Source organism: Micrasema longulum, unplaced genomic scaffold (genome assembly GCF_059751315.1).
Source record: "Micrasema longulum isolate JH-2025_06_02 unplaced genomic scaffold, ASM5975131v1 h1tg000507l, whole genome shotgun sequence".
In the NCBI taxonomy this organism is placed as follows: domain Eukaryota; kingdom Metazoa; phylum Arthropoda; class Insecta; order Trichoptera; family Brachycentridae; genus Micrasema; species Micrasema longulum.
Window position 1 is genome coordinate 266,901 of NW_028277704.1, and position 21,464 is coordinate 288,364.

Consider the following 21,464-nt stretch of genomic DNA (forward strand, 5'->3'; position numbering starts at 1 on the left):
TGAGTCCGAGACACTAGCTACAGGACCACAACCCGATATATAAAAACAAAGTTGTTTTAATAAAATAAATAATACAACTTTGTTTTTAACCACTAATTTTTATTTTTCACCCACCGGTTTCAAAGCAAACAAGCTTCTTTGTCAAGGTTTACGTAACTAATGAATTGATTCCTTTTTATTTTATATCTATCATGTTCACTAAACACCACACGTGGATCCAATAAATCAAGTGGTTTTTTCTTACACTTTTATGATAATGAATAACCACAAAGTAAGTGCTTTAAATATAAACTTTATACAAAGTTGTTTTATTTATTTTATTATAATGAATAATCACAAAATTAGTGCTTCAAATATAAAATTAATATTTTATAGCCTGTATTTTGATTGGCTGGAAGTTTTTGTTGTGGCAATGAGTCTGCCAAATTATTTATATTTTTTTATGATTTAAATAAAAAAATAATAATTTGTACATGTAAAAGCCCTATGAGTGTAAATAAATCCATCTGGTACCTCCAAAAAGGATGTTTGTTGTTCGCACGTCCCACCTGATAGTGTAAGAATGCTAATTTATTTTATTTGTCAAATTACCTTCGGAGTTAAAGTAATACTCAATAATATTGACATCTTGGTACGTATTTGGTGTCCCGGTATGCTAATTAATACGTTGTGACATAAAATGAACATGAACACGGATGATATCATGTAATGTAATGTTTTGTACTTATTTAGAGAGATATATTTTTTTTTTAATTGAACAACTAGTTATAACTAACATTAAACTTATTAAGTTATCAAATTCAGACGCATTATGCATCCAATTTTTTTGTTTCGTATTTTCTATTCGTCATTAGATTGAATTCTTTGAGCAACTTTGTATGCGTCATTTCCCTGTTTTTGAAGTTCACGCAAGGGTTGTTGTATTGGTTAGATTTCTTAAATATTTTTTTGTTTAGTATTCATAATATTTATTTTTTTGTTTACTAAGGAAATCATGCATAAATGTAAGTGTTATATCCTATACCATATGGTAGTATGTGAAGTTCAATAATAAGACTTATTGTATTTGGCTGTGGTTTATTCTAAATGCTTATATTACTGTGGTTAGAGAGCGACTGTTTACTAGGAGAGACAAATCTAGAATGACTTGCCAAGCTGTGTGGGTATGCAGACGACTGTAGATATATTGTTGTCACCAACAATATACCTACATTCCTTACAATAAGTATGTAATAAATAATAGGTTTTAAAAGTAATCAAAGAAAACAAAAGCAAAAAAAAGACCAACGAAAAGTCAAGCAAATGTCAAAATTTAGACATAAAATAAATAACTGTACGATGTTTTATGTCTTTGAAGCACAGTGGTATAAATAACATTCCACAAAATAAATTAATTTTTATGATAGTAGAACCGTGGTAAATATTAATAACAACATTGGTAATACAATATTTATTTATTTTTTTAGCCAGGAAATCATAGTCTTTATATAAATACAAGGTACAAAAGAACAATTAAAAAAAGTAAGACCAATTACAGATTTCACATTAATTTATTACGAATGCAGAAGGAGAGGGAAAAATAATTGAATTCTAAAAAAATATAAATAAATAAATATTAGCTAAAAAGTACATAAAATAAAGAAGACATTGTATAGCTCCAACTATACTTTCCTCTCATCTCTCTCTGCTTCCATGAACATTTATATTTCTTAGTAAAAATTCACAACCAACAATAATGAATTAAATGCAGGCAATAGATGAACTTATGAATAAGTAAAAATGTAGAGCTGAAATTAAAAGTTTAAATTTAAAGTAAAAATTAATAATTAAAATTCAAAATTTAAATTTATATTAACAGTTATAACACGTCTGGTTATATTTTAAAGATGTTTATTGACTTATTTCATGCATTACATCTAGTACAAGCACTAGAAAATTAAATTAATACAATATCGTTGGTTGCACGGGTTGACAAGCACTGACTTCACAGATTGAGAGGCAGTGGGGATATTGTTTCACGACACGGAACTGATTTACGACTCAGAATGGCCCGGGCAAAGGGAAATATGGTGTTAAGACAGCCCAACTTTCTCTTCCTAGTAATATGATGTCTCGCACCGTATTCAGAAGTTAGCTAAAGGGCCTAACAGCTAGCATTCGTACCTCACTGAGTAGGTACTCGGGATCAATTAATAGGATCTCGAGTGCTCAAATTATATGTCTGACCAAAGAACCCGGAGGTGCCAAACAAGGCAAGCAACTAGGTTAGCAAGGGTTGACAGTGTAATATGACTGTACGGGATGAGAGCCAGGGCGTATTCTAGTACCAAAGAGTTCCAGAAAAGGAAAGCAAGCTGGTTCGCTAGGAGAGCCCCGAGTGGGTGTCCTTACCAAAAAGTACCAAGAAGTTAGGTAAGCAGAAAGATTAGAGGACGACCCGGAATACTCTGACTTCTGGGGCTAGAAATCCGCCTTATAAAGGCCAAAATCGAGGGGGGGATGAGAAATTTAGGGGTCTCGCGGGGCCTGAGGTTAGCGCGGGTGACCGGAGGGCATCGCATTGGAATGCGGCCGAATATGCAAACCTATACCATATGTTAGAGGAGTTGTTTATACGTAACTATCTCGTAAGAAAAGGATAACAATATGCGAAAAAATGTATAGGAAAAAAGTGGGTGCTATAAAGTTCAAATTAAAAAAGTTAAATCTTAAAGATAAATTTAAAGATCTGATAAAACTATAGTATTTATGTCGATGTCACTAAAACAGTCATAATAGGTAATCTGTATTCTTCGAAGAGTGCTATTTTCCATATAATTAGTCATTGAGTTAGGGATGTCGAAAAGTACAGATTGACGAGTTCTACGGACAGAGACTCGATATGAAATGCTGCTAACAATTTCTGGGCAATCAATTAGGTGAATAACAATTTAATAGAGAAAGCTCATAGCCAACATGATACGCCGAGTTTTGGATCTTGTGAAAATTAGCGGACTCAGTCCTACTTGAAAGTGAAACATTATTTTTGAAATCTAATTGTCTAATACTCGTATGCAGAGACAAAACTTAAGGTGAGGAAAGTACATTCTAATTTCAAATGCAAAGAATAACCGGAAGATGAAGACAATAGAATGTACGTTCCTCACCTTAAGGTTTGTCTCTGCATACGGGTATAAGAAAACATTGTTGATTACTTTTATCACAAAACGATATTCTCCATTTTGTACTTCGCATATAATAATTATTATTCATTATTCTATTTTTTGTTGTTGATGATCCATACTTATTTATTTTTGCTGTATGTAATTTTGTTTTCGCCTCTTTTATCGCAAGTTTTTTGACACTAATCAAAGAGATCAAATAAAAATTGAACGTCTTGATTTGAAGAATGACTCACCACTGCAAATGCTCATGTCACAAATTTATTCATAACTTGTTTAACGAGCATCGTGAGTTTTGTTTTTTGCAAAAGTTTCGTATCAGGCTCAAGAGAAAGACGTATGCTCAAAATCTGACTTTTAGAACGTGGTTGTTTGTATTGATTTTTTGTGATTTTCTTTTATTTGGAAAAAAAATTATTTTTCTACTTGTAACATATTTTCGGTGCACATGTTTCATTTTTTTTACAAAAATAAAACTTTTTATATGTTATAGAATTTAAGAGATAAGATTATGTATATATATAAGAAAAAGCAACGGTGCAAGGACGCAACCTTGGCGAACTCCGGCGGTGACCTCAAACCAATCTGTGACAACATCGTTAATTCTGATTTAGCATTAGCTACCTGATATGATTGACATGAAATATTTATTAAAATAGGTATTACACAACAATATTTTATAGTCCCTGGACTGGCACTCGAAGCTTAAGAATGATCAATATGATCATCTTACCTTCACGTTACAAAAATGATCAAGACGCGCGAATGGTGAGCCAATTCAGTGCCCTATGCACCATTAGGTGAGGGAAGGGAATGATGATGATGATGATGACACACAAAATAAAAAGTACGTTCGTATATCCCCAGGAATTCATTCAAGTCTGAAAGGGTACAAACCAATATATACGAGGTTTGATTAAAAAACATTGAAACTGAATTTTAGATTTAAGAATTTAAATAAATAATTTTAAGAGCCTTTTTTTCCTTAATATTGAAACAGTCTATTCAAATATTTAATTACTTCGGCTTCATGTATGTGTAATAATAAGTTTTCATAGAATTTCATATAACAATTTATAGTGTGCCTACCAACAAAACCGAAATTAGTATATTAACTTGGTTCACCGTCAAGCATTTTAACAATGGGTAATTAAACATTTGAACGCTCAGTACACAATGTACACACGTTAATAATTATTATGTCAATTTTCGGCCATTTTCAGCCATTTTCGACGCTTAACTCGTTTTTGTCATACAAACTAGTACGACGCATTTTGATGTGATCGGTGAATTTTTAAGATTAATCCAGCGTAAAAATTGTACTGCGCCCGCTCACGCTTCGCAGCTTTTTCACGATATTTTGATAAAATACTAGACCACAATGACCGCCATGAAATTCAGATTTCTTCAATAATCCGATCAATTTTGTTAAACTTGTAAAATTTGCAAGCGCATTGGTGGAAAAATTGGATGCCCTTCGAGGGGTCTAAATGCGCATTGTTTTTTTGTTCTATCGGAATTTAATTCGGATGATCTTCATTTTGACAATGCAAAACGGAACTCAAGTCATATTTTGTCTATTTCCGTAAAAGGGAAGAGAGTTTATCTATTAATACACTAACGAGTGGGACTAGGGGTGCGTATCGGTCGGGGGTCGGGGGTCGGGTGGGCTGCTCCTTCGCCACAATATGGAAAATGGTAGAACAACGGCATATCATAAGTGATTTTTACCAATATTGATACTGACACATATCAATATACTTTTTAAATTGTTTAAGAGTCAAACTAATGTTGGAATTTTAAATTAAGAAAATATCGTACTTTTTTTTTTCAATGCCACAAGCTGTATTTTTTAAGGATACCATTTTAAATCTATTCACTTTTCTGACAAAAGTTAATTTCTTATTAAACTTTGTAGGAATAGATATAAAGTATTTTAAAATATCTGAAAAGTTGTTCTTTTAAGTATTATAAAACAACTAAAACATTTCAAAAAATTCATTATATATACATTAAAATAATAATGCAATAAAATAATATTTTTACAATTTTTAAAAAAGTTCATCGAGACTTTTGACAGGCATCCACGTCTTTCCACATTTAATGTTATTTTGTAGTCTAAGTTTTTATCAAAAACATTTATAAAAATTAGCTGCCAATATTTACCTATCATGAATTATTGTGAAAAATGTGATAAAAGTCAGAAAACCAAAAACCGCTATGTATGGCGGTTTCAAATGTATACTATTTATGAAAAATATTTTCGAATTAGTTTGCTATTCATTATTGAATCATTTATTGATATTTTTGTTAGATATTTGTCATTTTATAATAATAACCCATCGATATTATAATAGTTAGTTTGTATACAAATAATAATCAAATGAACACCATTTTTTATGTTTTCGATATTATTTTTAATATTTTACTGTATGAAAATAGAAAAATTATAATAAAATTGATTTTATTTGAAGCCTTTCAAAATTTTTTGTTTTGGTGTATTTTTTTCGATATACCTCTAAAAGTAAAAGAGTTGTTGACTTTTGATCCGAAATCGACCTTTATTGTCCATAGTGCGCCGCCGTGGTGTGTTATTAAGGATGCTGTCCTAGTATGTAGGATTGGGTTTTCACATTGCGTGGAGTTAATTAGGTTGGTTGATAGACTGGTTGATGCATTGGTAAAGTAACTGCAGAGTATCTCGATTGTTTGTTACGGGAAGGTAAAGTGATCAGTCCTACGCTTCTGAACCAGTCCAGGTACAGATAAATATAAGTAAATATAATAGAAAACTTTTAAGAGGATATGGGGTGGAAAGCAATTCAATGAATAGGTATTTGAACATGGTTTTTCTGTTTCAAAGAGTTTCAGATTTTTTTTTCTATGTTGGCAGGTTTTGCTTTCTTCAAAATAATTATAATATTTGTATACCGTTGCCCAAATACAGCATTTAAGAGGATCCTGAAGCCCTCCATCCGCCCGCAGCTGTCCTAGGGGACTCTCTGTCAGTTGCGAATAGAGGAAAGTTATTATAAATATTCTTAAGGAATACAAACTCTACGCAGATTAAGGAGTGGGAGGAAGATGTATGGACAGAAGCCAACACGTCGTCCCTACATCTCAAGATCTCCTCAATATAGAGTATAAATATTTTTTCCGAAGACAGCAGTTAAAATTGGACACTTATAAATGTTTTTAGGTGCTCCGAGCTTCTATAAAAGATTATTTCTCAAAAAACAAACAATAAAAACACGCCGATAGTAAGTATCTATAGTGTGTCCAAAAATCATCGCTCTAGTGCCATAATCCAGGGGAGAAAATACGGGAATACGTTTGTATGAAAAAAAAGTCAGACCACGTATCTTCTTAAATCACCTCATGAACAAATATTTCATATTGATCCCCCCAGGAATCGAACCCAGGTTTTGTTGTTTAGTTGAATAAAATAACTAAAAATATTTTTTGACTGACGACAGCGCACCTAGGTTCGCAACGACAAACCGGATATGGTCTGATAGTTTCGCGCCAATTGACAATGGCGGACTTCCGCTTGGCGGGAAATCTATATGAGTTGGTACGCCCCATTGGATAGGCTAATGGCGCTCATACCGTGAGAGTGGCTTACTTTATAATGGATTGTTAATTAATCTGATCGAATGATTAGGAAATAGATTTATTGAATTTACAGTAATGTATATATATAAAACTACTGCAACATAAGTTAAATAAATTAAAAATTTTATAATATTTTTATATTTTATTTTTAAAAGAATAACCCGCTAAGCCTCTATTTAAGAAGCTTGTCAGTAGGTGGAAAACAGAAGTTTTAGAAAAAAGTTATGAAAAATACACGACAAAACCCAGACCAATTGACAATTTTTTATTTTTTTATTTCTCTCTTGCAATAATTGGCGCGAGTCAACAGTAATACAACAAGAAAATCATAAGTATTGTTTCATACAGCTGGGCAAAGTGAACAAAAAACTGTATATATTATGAAATGCATGAATAAATAAATATAATTACCATTCACCATCTTTGAAAAAGTTCAAAAGGTTTGTTCTATAGGAACAATACCCTACACTAAATATATCATATACTTGGGAAAAACTATTGCCGAGTTCATGAAGTCTATTTAATACGGCATTACAATTATACACTGTCCGTAAATTGTTGCTACAAAACGGTGGCACCTGTCTAGTCATTCTTCCAGGCACCCTGAAGTTGATGAGAGATAATAGTTCAGGGCAATCCAATATTGAATATACAATTAAGAATACATATAAAAGGTCTATAATTTTTCTTCTATCGTTAAGTTTTAACAGATTTAATGTTTTTAGTAAAAAATCGTAATTTAAAAATTCATAACTGATTCTAAGTTTAAAATTTATATACCGTAAGAATTTTTTTGGACTCTTTCAAGAGAATTTTGGTGACAGTTGTAGTAAGGAGTCCATATTGTAGAGTTATACTTTAAAACTGGCCTCTCACTAATGAAGTATACATCAACTTTAAAGTGCGTTTTTGAATTCCTTAGTCACACGTAACATGAAGCCTAAAATATTAGGCGATCAATTTCTGTGACCGTCACTGTATGTAATCATTCCTAAGATATAGTCTGTATCTTAACTTGAGAATATTATTAATCATATTTGAGAACAATATATCTCAAATTGAGAATACTATTGGTCTAGTTCTGAATACAGTTTTGGCTGGATAAATAAATTTTTGGTCGTAGTCTTTTATTATGGGTTATTAACCCTAGGTCACGGCCCTGTGGGGTTTTTCCGAGTATTTTAATAATACAGGTCTAAGTCATTTTCTTCGATAGTAAAGGATAAAAAAAATTGCTTGAAGTTGAAACAATGTAAATCGGGAAGCAAACAGATAAAAAATAGGGAAGCTACTTAATGAGTTTACTTGAGTTGGTATGCCGTGTGTCGTTTGCACTATTTTCCAATGTTTCTTTAATCGCACTACAGCGTCCATTATTAGGCTTGATGTTATTTGTGTAGATATGTATGGTATGTTTAGTACTTAGGGATTTGTAATATGCAATTTGTTAATCTGAAATTTGTGTCGTTTCACAATCTACGATTTTATGTTATTTTTTATAAGGGGAAGGTGCTTCAAAAGTACGCGGTTCACAAGAGTACGCAAAGATCATTTTAGGATAACTAGAAGCTCTCGTAGAAAGTTTTGGTACTGTTTTGAAAGCCCACGTACTACATTCTCAACGATCTGAAAATATTGACAAAATTCTTTAAATATTTTTTTAAGTTAGTTATCTGTCTTATTATTTTAGAGAAGGGATAATGAAAGGCTAGGAATTTACAAGGTTTATGACCTGTCATTTATCTATTTTCTTAACACTTTGTATACATAAACCATATATATGCATATAAGGGCGGGCATATTGCCTTAAGACAATTTTTTCCTACCTACCCAAACCGTTGAGTTTGAGAAAATTACAAGTACATGGACATATTGAATCTTATGATTTTATACAAAATTAAAAACAAAGATTCACTAAAAAAAATATATATACAAAAAATTAACACTATACTATTAAGAGAGGAAACGGGATGGGAAAGAAAGAAGAAGGATAAAGGAACAACTTGAATATTTAGATAGTGACATTTCAATCTTGACTTAAGTCTCTAACATTAGTGGGTAGATTATTCTAAAACGAATTGAAAGAATTGAAGGAATATAGATGTCCAAATATGGGCAGAATGGTGAATGTTACTCAGTGTGTAAAGTGGCCACAAAAACCAGCTAATGAGCGGTCATAAGTCCTTTAGATGCCTAGACTTCTATATTATCTTCTCTAAAATGTTCTTTTTCTCTGTTGTTATATGTTAATATGAACAGCTCCCCAGGGAGTTGAATCCAGACTTTGTCTATAAAAATTTGGGCAAACTCAAAATATTGTTTATAAATACACGTAAGTAACCAAAAGTATTGACGAAAAAAATATGTAAACATGAAAGAAAAAAAATATTTTTAAACATGCAGAAAAGCTTAAGAATTAAATTGCGAGAAAAATCAACTCAACAATTAACAAGAAATCAGACTAGTTTTATAATTATCGAGTCCAGAACCAAATATATATGCCTCGTTTTCATACGGATTACCATATCTGTGAAGCCTAGGGATAGGCGACTGCATGTTATAGTTGGTTCTAGAACTTGCAGAACAAAAAAGAGATCTGTGGCGGGTATGTCGAACAGGTACACGGAAACACACCAACTCTAGCAAGTCTGGACAGTCAATGAATGAATTGATCACTTTATAAAGTAATACTAGGTCAGTTAAAATTCTTTTATCGGAACGTTTTAAAAAATAACGAATGATTATTATTAAATAAAGCAGATGGAATAGGAAGTTTAAAATTAATTTATTTCAGAAATTTCTTCTGGACGCGCTCAAGAGAATCAGAATGTATACTAAAACGAGGCGCCCAGACTGGAGAAATATATTCTATACGACTTCTAACCAGGTAGCAATAATGTGACTTGATTGGTGTGATATTTTTCAATTTTCTAGTAACCCTGCAATTTAATTCCCACATACTTAGCGCCTTATTTGAGATCTTGTCAATGTGTTTGATAAATTTAAGTTTATCATTAAAAAAATCCGCCAACATCCCTAAAGAAATAAACTCTTTCAATTGATGCGTGGTTAAAAAAATAGTTAAAACATAAATCTTTCTTTTTAAAAAGAAAATAATCTGGCATTTATCTATATCGAGTAAAGAGTTTTCTATAGAAAAAAAAACTTAAAATATATAAAAAGAGAAAATAAACGTTCAAAAAACTAAAAGTACCCCCAAAAAACTGGGTTACAAATGTCCCGGATGTTTACTAAATTTTATGTTCATTTTATATTTTATGTTAAATTCCAGATAGATAACTAGATTAAATGTGTATTACGCTTTGAATAATGGCACAATAGTTGCACGACGTACTCATTGGGACTTTTGAATCTGGACATTTAAATGTGGTGCGTGCGATAGCTTGGTATAGTGCGTACTCTTGCCGAACTACTGTGAATGTTTTATATTTATTTATTTTTTTCTACATTTTATATGATTTACATAAAACATTTTTAACTTAAACTCAGTATTTGTATCTCTTATTATATATTTTTAATAGGTATTTTTAATTATTTTTTTTTAATAATTTTTATTTTTTCTGTTATTGAAATTTTCGATTTACTTTGTTTTATTTGTTATATTGTTTTGGTTACATTTATGAGCACCCACTATTTACACATGTATATACATTTTCTTAATGTTTAAACTTTAATCAAGTAAATGGCTATTCTTCAATTTTAATTGTAATATTTTTCTCCATTTTCCTACTTTAAAAAAAAGTAACCATATTCTCTAGTTTTGTTGAGTTTTTTCTAATCTATCTTCTTAATAACATGTTTTATTTTTCAAAGCATCAAATACAAAATAATAAATGTTAATTATTTAATCTGTGAACAATATTATGACTGTACGGTTTCATCTGATTCTTAATTAAAACTAATGTCTGAGCACCCGATAAAAACCTATAATTGTATAATATTAATATGTTTTTTGATGATATTTCTTGATAACTTTATTTATAATTTCATCAAAATCATTATCATTTAATAGTTTATCGGCACAAAATATGATTCAATACTTTGTTTTCTTTTTATAATGTATTAATATTGTGATAATGTGTATTTTATTGAATGAACTCTATAAACAAAAAATAAGATTTTTTATATCAACAACTGTGATTTATGACGACTTTATACTAAAAATAAAAATATCATTTAAATGTGGTTTATGTTACTAGATATAGACACAAAATCAAAAAGTGCGTACTCTTGAGCACCCTAACCTACTGGGTACCAAGATAACTTTTATATCATGCCATCATCTCTTGTTTACATTATTAGAATTTTTTAAAAATTCGATTGCTTCTTTAACTAATCGAGATTGGTGACTCTCCAGCCTTCCTAAGATTACCAAATCGAAATTAATAAATAAAATAAAATTAAATTTACGCCTTGTTGTTGTGTGGTGTTTGGCCAAAAGCCGATTTCCAAAGGTAGCCAAGTCTGCGTGCAAAACTGTTTCACTGTTAGACTTTAATTTAAAAAATAGCTTATTACTCAATAGCACAATCTTTGTTACAATATGGTATTGTAGGGTGGGGTGGTTTATACGCTCATATATTAAACCCTCTTAAAATAGTCCAAAGATTGATTATTAAAGTGATTCTAAAGAAACCCTCAACATTCAATACGGAAAGTCTAGATAAAATATTTAGGGTTCATACAGTAGACACTCTTTATAAAATGAATTCTATTTTATAAATTTATAAAAAGAAAAAATATAAAAATTCGAGATGAATAAGTCACTCAGATACCAACATAATATTAAAAATCCTAAATTCCACACAAGCCATGGTCAAAATAGCTTTGTCGTCAAAGGTGTAAAAAATTATAATAATCTTCCCGATGAACGAAAAACTATTTAAAAAAATATATCAATTAATAAATTTAAAGTAAACGTAAAGATATTTTTTGAACACATGTAAAAACTTCATAAAATTTTAATTAGTATTAATGTATTATTGTTTTATGTTTTTTCTTTATATATCGTTTGTTTTTTTTTTTTTCATGTACTCGTATTTAAAATTATATAAACTCTTATAAATAAATAACTACAACAGTGTAAGTCACTCTCCAAGCACAAGAGTTAGTCTCTTTTTTTGGAGAGTTACGGTAATAACATTTACTAGATGTGTAAAAGACTAGATGTGTTTATTTCTATTTTTATATACTTTTAGCTTTTTAATCTTTTTTTTTCTATTGAATATGTTCTGTAACTTGAATTATAAAAATAAAACTTTTATTTTATTGGTTGGTTGGAAGAAATTGCCATTTGGCAATAAGCCCGCCAATGTACAAATAACATTATGTACAAAAGTGTAATATAAAATATAATAAAATAAATAAAAAGAAGATACGAATAGAATAAAAAAAACACGTACCTTTTATGAAATTTATTATTTAAAAAAATAATATATAAATATATATACTTCAATACAAGGTGTTTCTACCTAATACTGTATCGTAATAATTGCAAATGCGTAGTAATTTAGGATTCAAAGCGACGTTCCAACCGTACACCGTAGTTATGAAACACTTTCTGTACTAAGATATATATATTATTATATACAAAGGTACAATCTACGTGAAATCTATAACTTGCCCAGGTACACAAACATATCATATAATTTGACGGTGTTACTGAGAATAGGATAAGTCCTTCATTATTACTTTTTAATTGCTAAATTATTCGGCGTCAGAAATTTTGCCTTCGCGTTAAAATGACTTCCTTTTATTATTTAGGTATAAATACAGTATAAAAAAAAAAAATATAAAAAAAATAAAAAAATATTGTTAATAAAAAAAAATGATCAACGCCGACATGAACATGATCAATACAAGATAAATGGTAAAAAAAAGACTCCCATCTAGAAAATAAGTCAAATAATTACATTTTAACATATTACAACAGAGATGAAGAACATTAAGGAGAAGGTAATATAGAAGTCTAGGCATCTACACGGCTTATGACCTGTCAATGGCTGGTTTAAGTGGCAACTTTACACACTGTGTAACATTCACCATTCTGCCCATATTTGAACATCTATATTCCTTCAATTCTTTCATCTGTTGATGTTTGTGAAGTTAAAGAGCTGAAACCTTTATTTATGCGGGTGAGATTCATCTAATTGAATTATTTCACCTACATACTAGGCAACGCCTGAAAATATTATTTTTTCAATTTCTATACTTCTTCATGGACCAGGTAATTTATCAACAATATTTTGAGTTTGTCCAAATTTTTGTAGACAAGGACTGGATTCAACTCCCTGGGGAGCTGTTCATATTAACATATTACAACAGATCAGAATTAGAAAGAAAATTATTACTCTTTCTCTTAAAACAATAATATAAGGCAGTAAAAACATATGTTGATATGGAATAATACGTTCATGAATAAAAAAATATTTTAAATAAAAATTCAAACTTAAGGTTAAGAGATGTATTAAAATATGTACATATATCAAACAATTTATAAATCCCAAGACACGTATACAGAGCCCATTGATGTAGGGCTGTGAGACATGGTGCTTATAAAAAACTAGAAGAGGCCTTTGAAATGCGGTGCTACATAAGAATATTTGGAATTTACAGAAGAGACCACATCGTTAATGACGAGGTTCTTAGTAGAATCGAAGAAGGAGGTCGTTTAATCAAATGTATCCCTGAGAGGCGAACCCAATGGATCGGCCACATTATGCGCCATAAGGGTCTCCTGCATGACATAATAGAAGGAATGGCTGAGGGGACGAATCACATAGGGCGCTCCCGACGGCAGTATGTAGAAAAAGTGCTCGAGGACTTGAACTGCGTCTCATATGCTGAGCTGAACAGGGCTGCGGAGAATAGAGCGCATTGGAGGACGAGATGCAGGTCTTTGCTGCAAACCACTTCCAAGGATTGAGATTGCGAAGAAGATAATTATTAGAGCACACATAAGAATATGTTTATGTGCGCCTAACTTCAAAAAAAAATTGGGTCGTGGTCCCGTGGCTAGTGTCATGGTCAAAATAGCTTTGTGATGTCATGGTCAAAGGTGTAAAAAATTATAATAATCTTCCCAATAAACTAAAAACTATTAAAAATAATATATCAATTAATAAATTTGAAGTAAATCTAAAGAACTTTTTTGAACACGTGTAAAAATTACGTTAAATTTTAATTAGTATGAATGTATTATTGTTTTCTGTTTTTTCTTCATTTATCCAATTTTTTTTTCTCATGTACTCGTATTTAAAATTATATAAACTCTTACAAATAAACAACTACAACAGTGTAAGTCACTCTCCAAGCACAAGAGTTAGTCTCTTTTTTGGAGAGTTACAGTGATAACATTTACTTGATGTGTAAAAGTAGATATGTATAGAATTTTTTAAAAACATGTACCTTTTATGAAATTTATTAATGAAAAAATGTTAATTCAAGGTAAAAAGTGATATTCTAGACATTTTTTGATTTGTGAAAAGTATCAGCTTTATTCGCGAATTTATTACCAACAATTGCCAACCGATTTATAACATTATTATAATTTACGTTGGTTAGGGAGTTTTCTTCCAGAAATAACACAATTTGTTGTGTTGTACGTCTTTGTGGGACATGAAACCTTATTAATTGTACAATTTCTGGGTAATCGAATAGAAAGTTGGTTATTTAATACAATAACATTAAAGTAAACATTTTTCTTTTGTCATACAATGAGAGGAGTTTTAGTGCTGCTTGTAATTCTTTATAGTTAATCATATCTAATGGGACATTGAGCTTGTAGTTAATGTGTCTTCGAAATCTTCTCTGCGTCGATTTAAGAAGCTTAATGTGTACATACTTCATAATACGCAGACTATATTTGAGTACAGTATTACTTTTAAAATAAAGATATTACCAATTGTTTTAGGTCTCGCAATAACAATTCGTGACGTGATTCTTAGTCATTTAACTCGCATACTTAATTAATAAAAGATAACTGGCCCAGGGCTCCGATTGCAATGAAAAGTTAACAGAGTTATCTTTAAAATACTACAACAGAGATGAAGAACATTTAGGAGAAGGTAATATAGAAGTCTAGCCATCTACAGGGCTTATGACCCGTCAATGTCTGGTTTAAGTGGCCACTTTACACACTGTGTAACATTCACTATTCTGCCCATATTTGAACATCTATATTCCTTAAAATTATTTCATATGTTGATGTTTGTGATGTTAAAGAGCTGAAACTTTTATTTATGCAGGTGAGATTCATCTAGTTGAATTATTTCACCAACATACTAGGCAACGCCTGAAAATGTTATTTTTTCAATTTCTATAGTTCTTCATAAACCAGGTGGATTTATCAACAATATTTTTATCATTTTTTATCATTTCATTTCATCATTTATTTATTCATATATATATACATTACAAAATAAAATATCTTAATTCATACATATAGAAATAAAAAAAAAACACTTTAGCATACATAATATCCAAAGAATAATATGTTAAAAAAGTCAGAGAATCTTGAAACGAAAAACTCCCTCAGAGACGTGAAAAATGTCAATGTCCAAAGTGATATTGTTCAACATAGAGATAGCCCTTCCAACAGGCATAACCATTAGCAGGTTGGTCCTGTATATTGGAATGTGAAACAGTCTATGTTGACGCTGTCTAAGGTAATTATCAGGAACATAAAAGCTAATGCTCCGCATAATTTCAGGGTTGTCAATAATACCGCGCAACAATCGAAAGAAGTGCGTTGTTAAATACACATTCCTTCTAGTCTTCAAACTGCTGTAACCAAGCATACCCTGGAGGAACTCAGTGGGATAAAGCCATGGATAATATCCGCACTCCCCCATGTAGAGGCATTTTCAAACGTTTTCAGGCATTGCCTAGTATGTAGATGAAATAATTCAATTAGATGAATCTCATTCGCATAAATAAAAATTTCAGCTCTTTAACTTCACAAACATCAACAGAATACGCAAACTTCACAAACATCAACAAATATGGGCAGAATGGGGAATGTTACACAATGTGTAAAATGGTCACTTAAACCAGCCATAGGCAGGTCATAAGCCCTGTAGATGACTAGACTTTTATATTACCTTCTCTTAAATATTCTTCATGTCTGTTGTAATATTTTAATATAAACAGCTCCCCAGGGAGTTGAATCTAGTCCTCGTCTACAAAAAAATTGGACAAGCTCTATTGAGAGTTATCTTTGATTGTCTATCAAGAAAAACCGATATTTGTGTACTAAAATGAGAATATTGGCATAAACATTTAATATCAATTCGTCGGTAATCTATAATTGAACATGTTAAGAAGAAAAAAAGGTATGCATATTTTGTTTTTCATACAGAAAACTTAAATTTACTTTGTAGATAAAATTGATGATAAATGTTAACTTCCTATTGTAATCAGGGTCCAGTTACATTATGTTGTATACATACAATTATTTTTATGTTTACTATGCTTAATCGCAACGGGTTATCTGTTGATTACAAAAATAAATAAGCAAAGGCTTTCAGTTAGTTTTACTAACCTTTTTCTCAACACGGAGCCATTTTGTAATGGGCAAAAAATACCAATTTAAAAATATTAAAATGCGTATCTTGCTAAAATGACAATCCAGTTCAAATGACAATTTGACGCTAGCCTCGCAGCCTTTTACCAAAAGAACCTCACTTTAATACAGGATTAGATTGAGAACGGATACAAACGCGATAAATCTAATTTATATCTCATTGATCTGAAATGTCACGTGCTCTTGTTGTTATGCAATATATGTATATGCGTATAAACCATGGAAAGGATTACCAATAACATGGCAATTTTGCAATAAGGCATTAAGCCGTAATTTCTCGAAATTAATTGCATTAAAATGTTATATTATAATACTAATCAGTTTGTATCATCACAATTATTTTATCCATATCTATCGGTACATAGGACACTGCGTTAGAATGCCAATCGCAGCGTGTCTTGATCATTATTTGCTATGTGAAAGTAAGTCGAAATATTTAATACCTTAAATATATGTGAGTAAATATTTGCTTATTACCACTTACTGACATTTATATGTCTACCGGTTTCGAGACGTACCCGTCTGTTCGTCAGGACACTAATTACACTAACATACAAAAACCAATAAACTTTCTCCCTTCCCCTTTTCACAACTACTGCTCGCACTAGAGGAAATATTATAAATAAACCACGCGCACGTTGGTGTTAGCTTCTAGTAGAACGTATCCTATCAGCACGTCAGTATTATATCACCGTGTAACTACAATAGAGAAGTTGTATAGAAGGGATTTGGAAGTATGTGTAATTAGTGTCCTGATTAAGAGACGGGTATGTCTCGAAACCAGTAGACAAAAGTGTCGGTAAGTGGTTAAAAATAAACATTTATTTAAGGTGTTTTTACACTAAAATTCTGACGAAACTTTCATAAAAAATGTTTACATTTATTTCATTTTAGAATTTTTTGACAATATTTATATAATTTACATTTTTTAACTTAATTTTTGAAAACATAATTGATTTTTTTTATACTTTAAAATCTACAAAACAAACAAACAAACCATCATACCGTTTTGCCGAAGGCGGGGAGGATAGAACGCCATATCACTCTATCTTAGATCTACAGACTTCACTTCCACTATATTCCTACATCATCTCATGCACACACGCCGATTATTCCTGCTTTGACATGTCCATCTTCAAGCATTTGATGGGCTTGATCGTGCCATGTCTTTCTCGGTCTTCCTCGTTTTCTGCATGCATTAACATTCGCATCGTAGATCCTTTAAGCCATTCTTTCGCTCTCCATGTCTAAACCAAAGCAGCACCCCTTTCTTGATTTTGTCGATAATGCTTATCTCAACCATGGATATCGACATTTGTGCGCTTATCATACATCGTTTTACCCCATATTCACCTAAGAAATCGCATTTCGACAGCTTTCAACCCACTTTTATAATTATATTTCCCATTTTATACTTCGCTCTCTTGCATTAGAGTCGGCACTAGAACTGTATTGTGAACTGCTTGTTTTGCCTCCTAAGACAAGTTTGCCAAGGTAGATTTCTGTGCACCGTTCACCCTGTTCCCGGCACTCACCCTCCTTTTTATACCTTTCTCAGTCTTTCTATCCCTAGCCATACTTCCCAGATACACAAATTCTTCTACCTGGTTCAAAATATCTCCGTTCACACTGATCTCACATTTAGTTATACTTTCATCCCTCTCAAAACCGTTACTTTCGATTTTGCAACATTAGCAAATCGCTTTTTTCGAGAATTTCGGGTCTTCTTTGCTGCTAGCAAGAAGCACGGCAAATCTATGTTTTAATTTTAAATATGAATGACTATGTTTTATGAATAAAAAAAGATAAAACATTTCAAACAAAACGAATCTATTTATTTATACAATTTTGATTTTTTTAAATACGAATGTTCTCACTGGGGTGTGCCGTGCCGAGGGAAACATTTTACAATAAGTATAATGAAACAAGCCTTAAATTAGTTATTTAACATAGTTAGCATAATTAGAAAATAAAAACGTAATCAATGTAATTAACATAATTATCATCGTAAACATAATAAGCAAAATGAACTAAAATAATCGTAAAAAACCAAATAAATTAATTTAAACTTGAAGACAAAATTTCATAATCAGGAAACAATCTTTTACCTATTTGGCTTGATCCACTCATCGATGCGTGTGCAACCCACCTCCACTATCCATTTCTTAATAGAAATTTTATATTGAGAGTACATACTGGTTGTCCTTATGGACAATGGAAGTAGATTGTACACTTTAACCGTGTAGTAGGCCAATCCTCTTTGACATTATGTCGACTGTTGAGGAGTGGACGAGGTGTGATGAATACCTCTTCTTAGGAGGAGGAAAATTTAGAAAGTGGACTGTTTTGTTGAGGAAGGAAGGTTGCGCAACTCCACTAACCTGCTGATGATGAGACGTGACGGGTGCTGAAACCCTGGTGAAGCTGTCGCTCGTGAGACGCTGGCACAGCTTGTATGGAGCTGGCGGTCTTAAGGACGCAGGGACAGCTCGCTTTAAGATATATTAGTTAAGCACTTCACTCGGTTGATGTTAGATGTGTATTGATAATATAATCTTTTTTCCGGCACTCGCATGTAAAATTATTGTTACACGGATTGAGCTAGGAAATGGAAAGGACGGGTAGGTAGGTATAGATTAGATTGAGCGTTGGTCCGAACATCAACTTTGCCAGGAATCGAACAGGAGACCTTAAGCGTGGTAGGCAACAGCGTCAACTGCCACACCACGAGACGAACTAATCTTCTTTCGATATCCTTTAATAGGACTTCCACATAAAAACAACGAACGAGTCAAAAAAACTATTTCTGGTTCTTGTCCTATTTCATACACAGAATTGTATTATTGTTTTCACTGGGCTATGATAAACGTACAATATAATTTACCTAGTTAAAAATATGAATCTTACCTTGAAAGTTCTGATAGATCCGTAACTTGGGCATCATCCACAGTCCTCAAGGCCCAATGAGATGTGTTGTCTGCTCCAGGACTTGCATAGTTACCAAAATTGGTAGACATCTTGTTATCTAAAAAGAAAGTTTAAAAAAATTAATTAATTTCAGTTAGTTAATTTATAAAGTTAAAATGTATTAATTTGATTTAATTTATTTTATTCATATAAAAATGCGTATTACAAAATAAATAATAACGGATCCGTAACGTTATGAGGCCAAGATCTCTGTGTGTGAATTTATCTTTGGGTAACTTGTACGATAGACGTCGGAGTTAAAACATTAAAAATATACTGTAATGGACATAGATTTTTGTAACTGATTGATACAAGTATACAGTTTTTGCTACCATTCGTGTTTGCAACATGGTCATGAGCAATAATTACAATATCCAACAAAGGCACTCCATTTAATTTTCTTAACACAGTAAAAGGGGCAGTGAGAGTAGTAGAGTAAAATGCCATTAAAATCACAATATATAAAATTAAAAATTTTACAACAGTACCTCGTCTATCGATAAAAAAAATTGTTTTTTTGTATGAGCAAAACCAATAGAAAGACCCACGGTCTTGTTAATGAATTCGATATGTGGAGGAAGTACTTTTACTACGCAAATTCATGTTCTCTGGTACTTCGACTACGTTACGATGCAAAGAGATAACATTTAAAAATTGTTGGTGCAAGGACGAGTAGAGGTCCTACAAGATGAACAGACTTGGTGACAGAAGCGACTGGCGTCTCTATTCAGGAAGCCTCCAGAAGCGCTGAAGACAGCGGATGGAGGCGGATCCTAACGACGCGCCTTCGTCCTGCCAACCAGACCACGACTGATCTACCAAAAGCGAACGACTAAGAAGGCGAAATAGTTAATTAGTAATTACCAAAATTAACATTATTTCAAATGTTTGTTGACAAGTACTAGATTTTTGGTAAACCGCCTTTTCCAAGAAGTTGAAATAAAGAGGGAGGTTCTTAATATTAATTCAAACACTGATCTTGATATTTTTTCAACTCTTTTCATTTAGATTTTTTAAAATGAAATGATAGGAAATGTCCCGAGATATTTTCAAAACAAACTAAAAAATAATGAGTTCGTTCATAACTATGCATCAAGAGGATCTAAAAATTAAAGACTGGAAAAGAAATCAAAAGAAATGTTCCAGAACTGCTTTATGTACAAGGGAATACAGTAAGTTATTTGAGGAAATGACAAAAGCATAAAAAATGTAGACACATTTAAAATCAAATGTAAAGAGTGATACCAAATGGAAAGAACAAAAAGATTCAATGTGCAAAGACTAAGAAAATTACTCCACATATTTTTAAAGCTTAGAAGTATCTTATCGACGGATCAATTGAAGACAGTTTATTATATTCTAGTACAGTCAATCATTCAATATGCAATAGTTGGGTGGGGAGGGGCTAATAACGCTCATCTTAGACCCTTAAAAGTTCTACAGAAAAAAATAAAAATAATAACACCATATAAACCATCCATGTTCTCAACTACCGAACTGTTCAAAAAATTTTATGCTTTAAGAGTAGAGGATATCTACGGAAAGTATTGTATGCTCCAGGTGCATAAGGAGAGCCTCCCATCGGGCCGTATTAGAGGGAAGGTTAAGAACAGGATGCCTCGCTCTACAAATAATTAAAACTACCACGGCCAAACATCATTATACTTATATAGGACGGAAGCTTTTCAATAATTTAACACAAAATCTACGCCAAGAAATAAATTGCGGAAAATTTAAGGAAAAATTAAAGAAAAGCTTCGTGACATAATTAACATTAACTGTATTTTGAAAATGAAGATGTTTGTTTAATATTGTGCCTGTGTTTATAAATTTATAAATTTTGTGTTTTTATTTGAATTTTTTTAGTACTATATTTACTTTACTTTTATTTTTATTTTAAAAAAATAAAATTTATTTTATTATTTTGTTTTGCATTTTTTGTTTCTTTTTGTTAACTTGCCAAACACAAGAGCCAGACTCTTTTTTGGCAAGTTCAACCTTAAGTGTTCCATTTTTTTTACTGTATGTTTATTTATACTGATAAAGGTTTTTATTTTTAAAAAAAGAAAAAAAAGAGTACATATGTAAAAAAAATCTAGGTTATATAAATTTACATG

The 21,464-nt window shown here is 31.5% G+C and overlaps 1 protein-coding gene across 1 annotated transcript in view; it reads right to left on the bottom strand.

Annotated features, from left to right (window-relative positions):
* The window catches only part of moody (G-protein coupled receptor moody), a 143,293-nt gene that overhangs the window by 58,734 nt on the left and 63,095 nt on the right, over positions 1-21,464 (bottom strand). The window contains exon 2 of the mRNA XM_088227475.1: positions 19,288-19,405. Within this exon, the coding sequence (XP_088083601.1) occupies positions 19,288-19,397 (110 nt within the window). The 5' untranslated portion in view covers positions 19,398-19,405. The remainder of the gene's footprint in view (positions 1-19,287; positions 19,406-21,464) is intronic.